At 50.4% G+C, this 15,558-nt stretch overlaps 1 protein-coding gene across 6 annotated transcripts in view; it reads right to left on the bottom strand.

Moving 5' to 3' along the window:
- Positions 1-5,664: 5,664 nt before the first annotated feature.
- Positions 5,665-15,558, bottom strand: part of Rasgef1a (RasGEF domain family member 1A) — a 77,373-nt gene continuing 67,479 nt past the window's right edge. For 4 of the 6 annotated variants that reach the window (XM_029535560.1, XM_029535557.1, XM_029535559.1 and 1 more), the window contains exons 3-13: positions 13,864-13,986; positions 12,319-12,456; positions 11,381-11,602; positions 11,035-11,109; positions 10,573-10,665; positions 9,790-9,892; positions 9,633-9,712; positions 8,620-8,811; positions 8,095-8,218; positions 7,814-7,861; positions 5,665-7,396 (exon numbers count right to left, since the gene is read on the bottom strand). In XM_029535560.1, the coding sequence (XP_029391420.1) occupies positions 7,080-7,396; positions 7,814-7,861; positions 8,095-8,218; positions 8,620-8,811; positions 9,633-9,712; positions 9,790-9,892; positions 10,573-10,665; positions 11,035-11,109; positions 11,381-11,602; positions 12,319-12,456; positions 13,864-13,986 (1,515 nt within the window). In that variant the 3' untranslated portion in view covers positions 5,665-7,079. Of the gene's footprint in view, positions 7,397-7,813; positions 7,887-8,094; positions 8,219-8,619; positions 8,812-9,632; positions 9,713-9,789; positions 9,893-10,572; positions 10,666-11,034; positions 11,110-11,380; positions 11,603-12,318; positions 12,457-13,863; positions 13,987-15,558 lie in introns of all 6 variants that reach the window. The other 2 variants (XM_021190743.2, XM_029535561.1) reach the window with 1 other exon arrangement.

Genomic DNA, 15,558 nt, shown 5'->3' with positions numbered 1-15,558 from the left:
CCAGCTGCTTCAAATCCTCCCTGCATGCTACTTTCCATGTCTTTAGTTAATACACGTCAAGTCTAACCTCTGGTAGCTGTGGACATCGCATCTTAGATTTAATTTAGTTTATTCTTAGGGAAAAGGTGGTGGGTATCTTAGCACACAGTCATTGGCCATCTTTGGGGAAATACCTGTTCATGATTTTTTTTTTTTTTTTTGCCACTTTAAAAAAAAAATGGCTTACTTTGGATTTTAATGTCAACTTGCTATAACTTAGGATACCTGCAAAGGAAGTCTCAGCTGAAGAATTGTCCTGATTGACTTAACTGATGTGGGAAGACTTGATCCAAGTCTGGGAGCATCCTAGGTGACTGAGGGTGTGTCCGAAGAAAGATGATTCCAGGTTTGCTTGCTGGCCTTCCATGCACTGAGTTGATTTGTCCTGTGGTTGCTTGTTAGGCAGGAACCCTCCTCACCACGGCCCAATCCCGCCCACACAAAGAAAACCTCCCACGTGCTTGGAGAAAACTCCAGGCTAATATGTCCTCACTCCCAGTCTCTGTGCTTCCGTGTCCGGCAACCCACCCAGGAGTGCCCGCCCAGGGGCTGAGTTTTTGTTGTTGTTTTATTTTGTTTTTTACCACCATCACAGCGCCTAGCTGACGCGTCATCCTCCTTACCTAAGATCTATAAAATGCCCTAGGTTTAGCCTGGATGCTGACCTACACATGTGAGAACCAGATGGGAAGCTGCCTCCTAATAAACCTGCATTCACCTGTATTTCATCTGGTCTAATCTGGCCTATTTCTGCATCACTGATGAAGAGAAGAAAACCTATTATTGCCCATGGTGTTCACTTCACTGGTACCAGTTCCAATATTTCCAGACTTCTATCATTAACTGAGACTCTCCAGGAAGCTTCTAGGTCTTATGTGTCAGATTGGGACTGCTGAGACAGCCAACCTCATGGACTGAACGACTTAACTACTAGGTTGTCAGCCTCCCGAGGGTGAGGCAGCTACTGTGGAGTTACTGGTGAGGGTTAAATAATTACCGGGTTCACAGCCACTCGGTCGTGAGGAAACTATTGTTACTATTGTAACATAAGCCAAGTTAGTTATATATGCAATTACATATAATATATATTATGTACATACAGGTTCTGTTCCTCTAGACAATGCTGACTGATGCAAATTGAACAGAATAGGATAAGATGCTTCGTCATGTCCAAGGTGCTAAGCAGGCTGCTGTGTTACTTAGGCCAAAATTGCTTTTGTTCCCAGTGTTTATCACAGCAACAGAAAACAAGCTAGAACAGAAATCAGTATCAAGAGTGGGGTTGCTGGGATGGACCTGACCATATGGCTTTTGTGCCTTGGACTGTTTGGGGAGAAAGGTAGAAGATTTTGGAGCTTTGGGATAGAGAGCCAAGGAGTGCTCAAAGGTTAATGGGTTATTGTGGGAACTTGAAGATAGGACTGATATAATGTAGATAAGGAAAGCTGGCTTGCCAAGTTTTAGAGGGAAGCTTGGGTATCCCTTGGAGAATCTGTCAGGACCCTTTGTGTGATATATCTGGATTTAGAATCATTTGAAGTGAAACTTGTACTTTACTAGGACAACAGACGCTGGTCAGCTGGAGCTGACCAATCGCCCGTCATTAGGATTCCAGTGTCATCAAGGCAATGTTCTGGAAAGTATTTGTCAGGTTTGTGCAGTCCCACCCCTCTGGCTCTGCCACCCGCAGCCTGCACAGCTTGTCTCGTAGGCTCAGACTCGCTATCCTGCACACCTGCTGTTATCCTTGATGGACACCCCTACAGTCATCTCCAAAATGCTGGGATCTCCAAAATGCTGGGATCTGCACTGCCACTGGGGCAGCACCTTCACCAGACGCCTCCTGACTTTTCTGCAGGGTCTGTAACCTCGACACATGATGCTAAACCTCAGTCTATGACCCCTTCAATCCTACAAAACCAGTAGTGTGGGGGAGACTCTTACACCTTATTTGCCAAGTTCTGCTGACAGTGTGATGTGCAGCCCTGCCCTGACATGGGACCATAGATTCTGTGCTGTTTATTAAAATCTCTTCTATATTCTAGATGTGAGACCTTTTACAATGTCTATATTATGAACAATTTCTTCTGGGTGTCAGCCTAATTTTCACTCTCTCAATGGTATAAATGAAAATTTTTGATTATAGTAAAATTCAATTTGTCAATTTTCTCTTATTAAAATTTTCTAATATTTCAAGTTTCATACACAAATACCATATTTACATCATTTCTCGCTCTTCCCGCCTCAAATCCCATCCTTGTCTCCCAGTTCTCTCTTGAATTCATCTCTCTCTGTCTCTCTGTGTGTGTGTGTGTGTGTGTGTGTGTGTGTGTGTGTGTGTGTGTTTCTGTGTGAGAAACCACTTAGTATGGCTCATACGAGCATGTTTATGGCTGACCACTTAAGGTTCAATCACCAATCAAGGCGCTCATTCCCAAAGGGACCCGACTCTTCCTCTCATCACTCATTGATTTCCTGTAGCTCCTCATTGAGAGCTGGGGCTCTGTGAAGGAACCCCCATCCATGTTGGCATGTCAACTAGTATGGACATTACATAGGGCTCCTTTAGCCAACCATATTGTTGAGATTTCATGGCTGTTGCATCCCTGCCATGTCTGGAAAAAAAAACTATCTCAACAGCTGCTGTCCCCTGGCTCTTATGCTGCTGTCCCCTGGCTCTTATGCTGCTGTCCCCTGGCTCTTATGCTGCTGTCCCCTGGCTCTTATGNGCTGCTGTCCCCTGGCTCTTATGCTGCTGTCCCCTGGCTCTTATGCTGCTGTCCCCTGGCTCTTATGCTGCTGTCCCCTGGCTCTTATGTTGCTGTCCCCTGGCTCTTATGCTGCTGTCCCCTGGCTCTTATGGTCTTGCTGCTGCTATTAGACTTAGAAGTAGGGGTGTCATTGTCTACGTGTCCACTGAGACTGGGCTCTCGTGGCCATTTATTCTCCACATTTTGAGGCAGTTGTAGGTCTTTATAGTTGCCTCTGTCTGCTACAAAGAAGCCGCATCTTAGGTGAGGCATAAAAGCTACACTTCTCTGTGGGTACTACAAGGATGTGTATTTAGAATACAGTGCGAAACCATGTTGCTGTAGGCAAATGACAAGAGGTTCTCCTCTTGGGTCTATGAGCTTTCCTAGTTGGCTGGTTTATAGTGCATGAATTCCCACCTGTTGAGTAGGCCTTAATTAGATAACTGTTGTTTCCCCCAAGGTGTAAGTGCTTCTACTTAACCTGGGGATCTTGCCAGGACAGCCATTGTCCTGGTTGACAGGCTTTACTGCTGACAATTAACTAATTAATTAATAAAGCTATTAATTGCTTTTCTCCCTTGGCATCCTGCATCGCACCTTCGGAGTCTATGAGAGTTGGTCCTCCAGGAGTCAGCTGCAGCTCAGTTCTTCTAAGTTCTGAATCTGAAGAATGTGGTGTCTTCAACAGTAGGGTCTTACATTCAAGTTCTTGGGGGGCAGCCAAAGGCAATGGCAGCAGCCTGCATTGTTTTGGGGTTTCTTGGACCTCCTGACCAACCGCTGGAAGGGAGGTCTCCTTTGCCTGGTACTGGGGTTGTTGTTAATCTGTGACTCTTTTAAATGTTTACTTTATAATTTCACATGTGTGAGTGTTTTGTCTGTGTGTGTGTCTGTCTGTGCACCGTATGCATATAGCGCCTGCAGAGTCGGAAGAGCATGGTTAGATCCCCTGGAACAGGAGTTATGAACGGTCATACGCCACCATGTGGGTGCTGGAATCAAACCCTGCTTCTCTGCTGTGGGTGCTTTTAGCTGCTGAGCCATCATCCCTCCAGCCCTAGCCTACAACTCTGGAATGAGCACTGTCACCCTGTGATGTGTAACTGCATTGAAACTGGGGTATTGCTCATGCATGTACACACACACACACACACACACACACACACACACACACGCACGCAGAGCCTTTTCAAACATCCCTAGTGTCTCTCCTTTCTCCCTGGCCCTCTGTATTACTCTCCCTTCTCCCCAGTTAAGCTCCTCCCCCATCCCCCATGTCCCTTTCCCCCTTCATAGCATCCGGGCATGCTATTGCCCTCTCAAGAGCTACTGACTTCCTTCACGGTCCACTTTCCTGGCTTCTTTGTCTGCTCCCAGTTATGGAATTAAATCTAAGATTTCAGAGCTAGGGCCCACAAGTCAGAGACAAGAAGCAGCATGCAGCTCTTGAGGCTGGGTTACTTCACTGAGTATAATATTTTCCAGTTCCATCCATTCACCTGCAAATTTCAGTTTTGCTCTTCCTCACAACTGAATAGGATTCCATTGTGTGTGTGTGTGTGTGTGTGTGTGTGTATACCACATTTTCATTACCCATTTATCAACTGGGGACGTTTACATTGTTTCTGTGTCCTAGCTGATGTGAACAGAGCAGCAATGGGCACAGCTGAACAAGTGGCCGAGGGAAAAGCTGGTGTCCTTTGGACAAAGGCCAAGAAGGGATACATCTGGGTTATATGTTAAGCTATATTTATATACTAGGTTCAGGATTTTGATAATTCTCCGCACTGGTTTCCAGAATACCCACATCCATTTTCAACCCCACCAACAGTGATGAGGGCTCCCTTTCCCTACATCCTCACCATGATCCTCGGGCATTCTCTTAATCCTTCCAACTGAGGTAAAAGGAAACTTCAAGGGAGTTCTAATTTGCATTCTCCTGATGCTAAGGATGCTGAGCGATTTTGAAGGCATTTCCTGACCCTTTTTACTTCTTCTCCTAGGTACCCTGCTCACATGCATAGCCGCCCCCCCTTTTTATTGGACCATTTGTTTACTTGATTCCTTTTGAGTCTCTGCATATTTTAGTATTGCGTTCATTGCTTTGCACTCACAGTTACTAATCTGAATGTCTAAGAAACATTTTCCTATTCCAAAATATAAAAGGATCTTTTATGTTTTCTTTTAGACTATTCGGATGCTTTTTAGACTTGCATTCGTAGTCCACCTGGAGATGGCCTTTACCATAACAGATTCCGGGAAAGGTGGAGAGTGTTTCTTGGGAGTCTCTTTTGATGAAGATCTTCTGATAGTAAACTCCGTTTTAGTTTCTATCTTTTTCCCCCCTCTAGTTTAAAAAAAAAAAATGCAGTTTTGAAGGGTAGACAATTCTAGACTTGCACTTTTTCTGCAGCCCCATGAAGATCATCGCCCGTGTACTGGATTCAGCTTCCCATTGACCGCCCCTGGCTTTACAGGAAGGGTTAGCAGGTACCTACAGGGTACAGCAGCCCCACAGGCAAAAGAGTACGACTAATTTTATGAGCAAGACGTCCCTAACATTTATGACCATACACCGCATCCTCGGGTGTGTTCTTTGAGAAAAGCAGGACTACCACACTCACCCTTGCGTCCTTTTCTAGTCTCGCTAATCATATGAAAAGTCCACTTGTCAGAATGTAGTTCGGCTACAAACAAGCTTCCTGCTGGGTTCCCCACCTTTGAAGCCCACAGTGGGTCCCTGCAGTTCCCACCACCTCCTACCTCATGCCAGGTTTCTTTGAGTGCCCGTGCGCGCGCACACACCACAGAGAGAGAGAGAGAGAGAGAGAGAGAGAGAGAGAGAGAGAGAGAGAGAGAGAGAGAGAAGGGAGAAGAGCAACATGTTCTTTTATTGATGCAAGTACATTCAGTCACACCACAACTGACATCCTGCGTATGGTACAGCTCTATATCAGAGTTCAACTCCAAATACCAAAACATCAAATGGAGGGTGTATCAAATTGGGGGCAATAAAAGAGCAATGTAGACACTTTATCAAGAAGATACTGGAACCGGTGACCCCTGAAGCACACATGGACTGAAGGCTCTTAACACATGTACAGAAAAAATGCTCTAACATTATATTCCAAATATATATATTCTCAAGTTTCCAGCCTTTATCTCAAAGACATAACAAATCGATATGTACTATCAATATACAATCTGTACCAGCTAGAAGGTCTGAAAAGTGCAAACACACTGACGATACAGTGTAGCTACTCGGCTCCTCGAGGCTGAGGGTGGCCATCGCCCACCTCCCTATGGCCTGGCCGGTCATCTCCAGGCCGTCCAAAGAAGCTCTGGAAATGGGACCAACCATTCCATACTGGGCCTCTAGACAGACAGCTCCCACCCAAGCCAAGCAAATCAGTGTAGATGTCTCCAGCTGTCTGAGGGACAGAGCCATCCCACCCAGGACCCAGGGTTCACGCCGAGAAGTCAGACAGGAAAGATGAACCACAATCCCCTGTTTGGATCAGAAATACACTGCTCCAAGTTGGACAGTTTGATCCGAAAGTGCTTTGGTGGTGGGGGCTGCCTGGCTAATTGAGTTTCAGATTACCCATGGGGTGGGGGTGGGGGCTCCTACCAGAGGGAGGGGAGGCTGTCTGCCACATACCCATGTTTCTTTCCCTTCTCTTTGTGTTCCAGCTTCAGACAGCCTTGGCATCCTTGAGTCCGCCTTTGTGTTGTCTCCCCTGCAGCGCCTCCGTGCAGGGAAGACTGACAACACTACAACACCCTCCCTGGATTGGCAGGGTTGGGTTGTTGTTGTTGTTTGTTTTTTGTTTTTTTTTTTTCCTTCTAAAACACAACTGAAGAACCATTTGCCAAACATATTCTCACAGAAAATATGCTGTCAGGCATCCCCTCGTCCCCTCCCAACCCCATAAATCCCTGATAAAGGAAAATGAAAATGTAAACTTTGGAAAGCCCGTATGTAAGGGTTCCCTTCCAGAAGTGTGCAGACAAGACTTCCTGGCCACTCCAGCCCTTCCTGTGGGAACCTGGTGGCCCAGGCTGCTGAGGGTGGGCTCCTTGTGGCACAGGACAGAGTTGGCTTCAGTTCCGACAATGGAACAGGAAGGCTGGACCCCCAGTACCCTCTAAGGCACTAACCCCAACATCAGAGACGCTGGCTGGAGAGGCGTCCGAGCAGGCAGGGCTCACATTGGTTTTGGTTGGGTTCTTTTAAATTTTTTTTTTTTTATAGGATGCTAATCATCAAAAGTAGAAAATAAAAATCTACATTTCATTAGAATAAGATGTTACCATGGTTACCATCTCCCATGATACTCTTTCCCGCCCCTCCCCAAAACAGGGCCCTGCCCCGTTTAAAATAAATAACAACAACAAAAAAGAGGACTGTGTAAACGCCAAAGGCTGATGCGTGAGATAACTACCGTCTTCCTTTTCATAAAAGTTATATACAAAATGGACCCCAGCCAGTGAGGCCTCGCCGCTCTTAGCCTGCATCCGTCGCAATATCACCGAGATTCGTGTTTTCTGCTTCATGTGGCATCTGCAGGCCGCATCCTCAGGCTCTGTTAAGGAGAGTGGTCCTGCAGGTGGACAGAAGGGGCTGCCTCAGGCTCCTCTGAGCAGGCAGAGGGCAGGCCCACATCTCTGAGAAGAAAGCCCAGGCCGGCCGGTCTTCAGCATCTTACCGAGCTATCCTTGGGAGGACCAGATTTGTTTGTGCCACCCCCCTCTCCCTCCCCAGGCTCAGGTGCACCTGGCCCACCCCCACCCTCTCCCTCCCCAGGCTCAGGTGCACCTGGCCCACCCCCTCTCCCTCCCCAGGCTCAGGTGCACCTGGCCCACCCCCTCTCCCTCCCCAGGCTNCTCAGGTGCACCTGGCCCACCCCCTCTCCCTCCCCAGGCTCAGGTGCACCTGGCCCACCCCCTCTCCCTCCCCAGGCTCAGGTGCACCTGGCCCAGCCCACCCTCTCCCTCCCCAGGCACCTGGCATGTCCTACCTGAGTGCCTTCCAGCTGTCCTTCTCCATGTGATTCTCAGGACCTTCACTTTCAAAGGAGGCGATGAAGAGAGCTGAGGATGGAGAGCCCCTGAGAGCCAGCATCCCCACAGGTGGGTTGCCCTTCCAGGGTCACAGGGGGCCCAGGACAAGAGGACTAGGAACTCTAACTGGGCCCTGACTGACTTCTCGGGCCACCTCAACAGGTCAAGGAGCCTGGGTGGGCATGGGAACAGTTGTGTTCTTGGGGAGATGGGTGTGCTGTCAAAGACACACCCTTACCTTCCTCGCTGTAGATGGGCGCCGTGAGCACATAACTCTGAATCTTCTTGTCCTTCTCAAAGGGACACTCTACCTGTGTCCATGTCATGAACTCATGGATCTGTCTGGAAATCTCCCAAAATTTCTGAAAAGACAAAACCCACCAGCGGTGTGCTCGCCTGAATGAACTTAAGGTATCAGAGCCTCGTTCCGTCTGCTGCTGCTCTCAGTCCCAGAGGGAGGAAGAGGAGCGTGCCAACCTGGCTGGACTATGACAGCTATGACAGCGTGTACAGCCTCAGAGATGGCAGAAATCCCTCAGGCCACGCTGCCCTGCACCCCTGCGCAGGCGACTAGGCTTACAGCAGGGCCTGACCCTCCCGGTTCATCCGGCCCTGAAGGACCTTCTAGACCTCAGGCAGGACTTGGAAACCAACCCCCACCCAACCCCTACCCCTGCCACAAAGCCACTGTCTGGTGGCTACAGTCATACAGGAGGGCTCTGGCCACCCCACCCATGCCGGGACTGCGAGGGCTTGGGCTCACTTTGAAGTTAATGTGCCCATTGGGCAGGTGGTTGGTGTGGATTTTGTGTAGAAAGTAGATGTCCTTAACGAAGAGGTTGAACACGGGGATGACAATCTTCTCACGGCTGCTGTTGGCTGTCTGGGACCTCTGTGTCGCCCCCTGCAGGGCTGTCCGGTAGTTGCAGAAGTTGCTGGAGGGGTCCATGTGATGCTGCAGGCACAGGGAAGACAGAGTGAGGATTCCCCTCTGCAGAGTATGAGACAGCAAACAGAGAAGGAAGGCGTGGCCCTGGGAGCCCAACAGTCAACAAGGGGAGGAAAGGCCCAAAGCATCGCCTGAGCCCCGAGTCCTTGGAGACCTATACAGGAGTGGCACAGCCTGTGTGCCCTGCTGGGGGCCTCGGGCCTTCCTTTAAAGCAGTGTTTCTCAACCCGTGGGTCGGGACCCCTTTGGGTCAACGGACCCTTTTACAGGAGTTGCCTAAGGCCATCAAAAAACACAAATGTTTACATTAGGATTCATAAGCAGTAACAAAATTACAGTTATGGTGTAGCAATGGGCTGATCTTATGGTCGGGGTCACCACAATATGAGGAGCTGTATTAAAGGGTTGTAGTATCCAGAGGGTTGGACCACTGCTGTAAAGTCTTCCTTTGCTCCACTACTTAAACCAACACCTCTCGGGACTTGCCCCGCTCCATGAGGAATAACTATCAGAGTTTCCTAAACACAAAGTAGTCTGTGACCAAATACATTTTGTAAAGCTTCAGGCGACCTGTCTGCCAGCCTCTGGGGACACGGGTGGCCCAGGATCAGGAGATGGTGATGGCTCAATGGCCGACATCCCTTGGTTCATCTCCTGCTCTTGTTCATTTTAGGCATTGAATTCAAAGCAACAGGGCGAAGGAGAGCTCAAGTGTCCAGCGCCAATGAGGCCAGTCCCGTGTGCGTAATCGTGATGGGAAAGATCCCACCCCTGCTGCCTGGGACCCCTCTGTACAACCGAGATGGGGGAGGATCAGATACCAGTACCTCCAAGACATCAAACTTGGCTGTCTTGACTTTGGACCACGTTTTCTTCAGCCGTGCCACTGGGCTGAGGTTCATGCCAGCTGGAGGGACATGGGCAGAGGTCAGGCCAGGGAGAAACAGGTGATAGGAGCAGCCCCACCTGTGCCTGGACACTCACATATGATGGCCATCATGGAGTTGAAGTTCCCGATGTTGAAACACTCTCGGGCCACATCAATGAAGAACTCCAGCATGCGGGTCCGGTGTTTCTTCTTTACCACCTGGAAACAGTGGGTCTGCCTCAGTGCGGAACCACCGAGGGACCACTGGGCAAAGACTGCAGGGAGGGCATCGGACTTAGCTGCCAGGTGTGTGTGCGTATATGTGTGTGTGTATATGCATTTTATGTATGTGTGTATGTATGTACATACATGTGTATGTATGTGTGTATGTATATATGCATTATATGTATGTATGTGTGTATATATGTATACATGTGTATGTATGTGTGTGTGCATTATATGTATGTATATATGAATATACACATATACATGCACATAGGTACATATACATATATGTGTATGCATTATATTATGAATGTACATATGTATGTGTATGTATATGTGTGTTTGTATGTATATATGTATGTAAATATGTATATGTGTGTGTGTATGTGTTCTAACACTGTTCCATCTGCATCCACTGCCTCATGGGCTGAGGACAATGAAGCTCACTATAATTGACTCAGTAGTTCTAGACACAAGGAGAGCACTCCAGGGATGGGGTCTTGGTTATGGTGTAAAAGAGTCATTGTTGTATGTGTGAGTCGGCTGGTAGGGACAGGCCGGGGTCCTGGTAGTGGGCACCACGTGCATTTACTTGAGTTCTGTGAGGGCAGGGGTCAGCCTTGCAGAGGTGGCGGCTCCCCGGCTTACCCAGGTCTGCTACGGCAGAAACTTACCCGGCACACCTCTGTAGCCACGAGCATGCTCAAGCAGTTGAACCAGTTGTCATAGGCTTCTAAACTGAAGGTCTTAGTCATGTCTCCACGGCACTAGAGGGACAAAGTGTGTCACAGGGAGCCCTGGGGACCCTGCTTGGACAAGCCAGTTATCATGGCTGACCAGGTCTCAAGGCCAAAGCTTGGCCTGGACCATGCCTGCATCTTCCTCAGCTGCTCTGACAGACTAGCCCATCAGTCCAAACTGGCTTCTCCCAGGATGCACTGCTCTGTATGGTTATCACTAAGCTCCATGATACATCCCAGGAAGGCCACAGCCACACCCATTGGGTGGCACCATCCAGTACTCAAAAGTGCATATCACATACTAAGTGAGGCCTGCACCCTACCTGTGTTGGGGTGCAAGTGCCAGGCTTGGCTAGGCCAGCCACCAGCCATGCCTCCCAGAGCGTCCCCACATACCCTGTGATTGTCCAAAGAGTCCATGTGGCTGATGATCTGCATCAGGTCCTCGGGGCGGATAGTGTTGACCCGCTCCTTCAGTAGGGGACAAGGAGAGAAGTCAGAGCTTCAAGGGAGCTGCCCTTCCCCTTCCACTCATACTAGGACGCCACACTCTTACGTACCCAACGCCAAACAGAAACACAACTTGCCTGTGACAGTCACGGCAAGAGCCAGCAAGCCAGCTTCCCTCTCGTGGCTCAGGCTGGCCAGCAGGAAGGTATTCTTGCAGCACCCCTGGCTAAGCAATGCCAAGTGTAGCCTGACCCCCACTCCACACAACGCCAGAGCATGCGGCAGCACTAACCAGTTCAATGTGAGTCAGCTGCTGGGCCAGCACCAGGGGGTCACTGCACACACCCAGGATGTCTTTCTGGGCAGCTGGTGGCTTGGCCTTAAGGACGGGCCCTTTGTCCACAACTGGTGACCGGAGCTTCTCCCGAAGCTCTTGGAGCTGACTTCGGGCAGCCAGGGACAGCAGCAAGCTTTGTATCATTTGGGCAATGGCTTTCTTCACTGTGCCGTTCTCCTGTGAGGGTCGGGGCTGCATCAGGTACTGGAGTGGATTGACAGTGAGGCCGCCGCCACCACCACCACCACACAAGAGCCCCAGCTCACGTCTAGGGCTATATCTGACTTTCAGCTCCCACTCTCCTATCCAGACCTGAGTGCACCTTTGGGTCCAGAGTGGTTCCTGGGACTGCAGAAAAGGGTGGGTATAGTGGGCTGTCCTGCCAGGGGAGGGCGCAGAAGGGAGGGCTAGAGCTTGGTTTGTGGGTCTGAAAAGCAACTTTCCCAGAGGTTGTCAGCTGAAGACACCAGGAAGGGTTTTCTCCCCGAGTGGGGTATCCTAGGCTCTCTGGCCTCTCAAGAGTCTCTCCCTGGGCTTCCCTACCCAGCAAACAGGACCTGTTAAGCACGGGGTTCTCCATCCTGGGAAGAGGGCATGCGGCTTTTCCGTCTCTGCCAAGGTCAAGACGAGACTGGGAGCCGGGAAGAGCAGAGGGGTCGCTCCTGCCAAGGCATGGGGATGCCGAAGGCAAAGGCGGAGCCATGGCAATTGTTGGGATGACTCGGGTCCACCTAGCCCATTGTTGGCCTGCTAAGCTAGTGCCTGTGCATGCTACCCTCTTGGAGGTCACAGGAAAAGGGACCACGTATGCAGATATTACTGGAGAAACTGCCCCCCCCCCCCCCGTTGAAAACACCCAAGCAGCCTGGCCAAGGGCCGAAGGAGAGCCTCACCTCGTCACACTGAGTGACGCGGTGTGCGATGGCCTTCAGCTCCGCCATGACCTTCTCGTCCTGGAAGTCATAAGGGAAGGCCTCCGTCCACTCCTTCAACAGCTGCACGATCTTGGTCGAGAAGGACTTCAGCTTGGCCTGGGACAATGGGGGGATGCGCAAGACCTCTGACTTGGGGAAGTCAGAGGAGACCATACAACAGGCAACAGTAAGAAGTTGCCCTTCACTCTAGGGCCCCGCCCCTCCCCGGGGCCTGGGCTGGGCATACAGCCCCCCATGTTCGTCCTGGGTGTCACTGTAGCGACACCAAAGTGTGTGGCTCTCATTTATCTCTTATTTCTCTGAAGTGGACTTTTTCACTTAAATTTACTTTTTAAAACAAAACACACTACTACCATGACAGAAAGGCAGTTCTGCTTGCAATAGTTAAACATTGCCCATAAAACAAACAAACAAACAAACAAACAAAAACCCACCCAACCAAGAAGGATCACAATCGATGATCACTGCCCCGCCCCTCTCTGCCAAAGGCCGGTACTGGGAAGAGATATAGATAGCCCCGAGGAGGAAGCCAAGCCCAGAGCCACAGGGCTGGGGTCTGGCGGGGGTGAGGGGCTGGTAGGCTGTGGAAGGCTGTTTATTCTGCTCAGAATGCCTGTGTCGCCTCTGCCCCAGGAAGGAGAGCAGAGAAACTCAAGATGCTCAACTGTGCCCACACAGGCCAAAGCCCGCTGACACTGCCATGGCTACTCCCAGGCCCTAATCGGTTTATCATCGTTGCCGCTGCCCAAACCAAACCACAGTATTGACTTCAGATCCCTCCTGCTAGGAGGGCCCATGCATCTCAGACCCAACCTGCAGGCTCATGAGGCCCTGCCCAGCTCAGGCTAGCCTGATACCTGTCCTGGACACTGGGACCAGCAGATCCTGGCCCAGGCATCTGACCTCCAGGGCACCAGAGTAATGGTGGCTTCCTGCCCAAATGTCTCAATCCAGAAGGCTCACACAGCCCTACGGGGACTACTGAATGTTCCCATGTGAGCAGTTGCTGTCCTGAGGGCACGGCCCCCACAAAGGTAGCAGTGACTAAGACCCCCTCTGATGTTTTCACCATACAACCTCATCTCAGGGAATCTGGCACTGATAGGAGGCGAGCTGTCTGTGAGCCCTCTCCCCAGGAGGGTAGTAACATGGCACCGGCTCTCAGTCCAGCAGCTTAACTCTAGTGCTGCACCTTTAGGCCTGCAGGGCTACTCCTCAGGGCTGCAGTGTGGCAGAACAGCTCTGCCCACACTGACCCACCCCATACCCTGCCCACCTTCTCTATTCACTGCCCCTCTTAGACCCAGGAAACACAGGGCCATCACCCCTTCCGTGGCCATCACCCCTTCTACAGCCATCACCCCTTCTACAGTCATCACCCCTTTGGCGGCCATCACCTCTTCTATGGCCATCACCCCTTCGGTGGCCATCACCCCTTCGGTGGTCATCACCCCTTCGGTGGCCATCACCCCTTTGGCGGCCATCACCCCTTCGGTGGTTTACCTTCTCAGGCCCAGCCTCTAGCTGTTGCCTCTGCTCCAGGCAGATCTGCCCTACTCGAGCCAGAAGGTCATGAGGGGGCACGAAGACCCGGGAACTCAGGAGAAATGTGAAGATGTATGTCCGCTGCAGGAAGGAGAGGGGATGGTTGGTGGTCAGAATATTCCCATGGGTACGCTCAGCTGTGCTTGGCCTGGCTTCTCCTCCGCCTACATGGCTTCCTTTATCTTGTACGGCCTTGTTTCTTTCTATTGCTAGGTCTGCATAATTAGGAGACACAGCTCTGTTGGAATTCTCTAGTACCCTCTGTTCTGCCCCAAAATAGGGGAGGGTGGCCCTCCAGGCCTGTTGCCAGGTTTCTTAGGTGACATTCTGTGACCAATGGTTCTCATGACTTATGTCTTCCATGGGTCCATTCTTATTGGACCTTCATAGGTTCCTGCCCATGGACAGGTGGTACTGTAGATTGGGGTCCTCTGGGGGACTCTACCCCACTCAGACCTTGGTCTACCCCCATTTGGCTGATGTAGGCTGGGATGCCTAGGTCCCTAGGTCCCAACTCCAAAGCCACAGGACACGAATTTCCCTGCTCCAATCTGAGGCCAGCTGGGCTTTATCGGCAGGGAGTGCACGCAGCCTGAAGCAGGACACATCCGTGCCACAGCGGCATGCAAGGCTACTGGAGGCAGCTCTCCCTGTGTCACTAGGTCTTCCTCTGATCCTGTAAACTTCCTGTGACATGTCCCAGAGTGTACAGCATTAGTGCTCAGGCACCCCAGATGACTCAGACATGTAGTGAAAAACATATTAGGGTCACATCTTGGATTCTTAGCTCCACTCCACAAGGAGTGGAGACCTTCTGGTGCATTTTCATGGTATGTGTATGCTCAGGAGTTACAAGGAGGGGAGATCAGAAACTCTGAAGACAAGCCAATGAACTGCTGGACACCCCACTCTACTTCCTGACCTGCTAGCCCATCCTGGGAACCCATAGGGGGCATCCCAGGGCACAGTGTTCTGAGAACTAACTGGGTGGCAGCAGACTGAGATCCTCTGTGATAGCCCATCCAGGGACCTTTCCTTGCTTTGGTACAAGATCGCAGATTCACAGCACAGCCAGGGCTAAGGGATTGTGCCCCTGCTGTGGGTTTCTTCTGGACCTAGGCTTCCTCTGTCCCAGTCTCTAACCAGCCATTTCTGTACCATCAGCACCACAGTCAGCCCTAACTAGTCCTAGACAGGGCTTATAGGCCAGATGAATGGAAGGAAGCACAGGAAGGCTTGTCTTCCCAGAGCCCAGGGAGAGCAAGGGTGGCCTTAAAAACACAGAAGCCAAGCTGCCCAAAGCCCTTGAGAGGATGGAGAGATGTCTCAGTGGTTAGGAGCACTTGCTACTCTTCCACAGGACCCAGCTTTAATTCCTAGCACCCACATGGCAGTTCACAACTGTCTCTTAACTCCAATCCAGAGGTTCCAGGTGTATATGCAGGATATATATATATATATATATATATATATATATATATATATATATATATATATTCAATCAATCAATTAAATATAGTCAGGCATAGTGATGCAGACCTTTAATCCCAGCACTCTAGAGTTAGAGGCAGGTGGATCTCTGTGAGTTCAAGGCCAGCCTATATAATGAATTCCAGGATAGCCAGAACCACATAGTGAGACCCTGTCTCAAAA

This window comes from Mus pahari, chromosome 2 (genome assembly GCF_900095145.1).
Source record: "Mus pahari chromosome 2, PAHARI_EIJ_v1.1, whole genome shotgun sequence".
In the NCBI taxonomy this organism is placed as follows: domain Eukaryota; kingdom Metazoa; phylum Chordata; class Mammalia; order Rodentia; family Muridae; genus Mus; species Mus pahari.
This window is presented reverse-complemented; position numbering and strand designations above follow the sequence as displayed.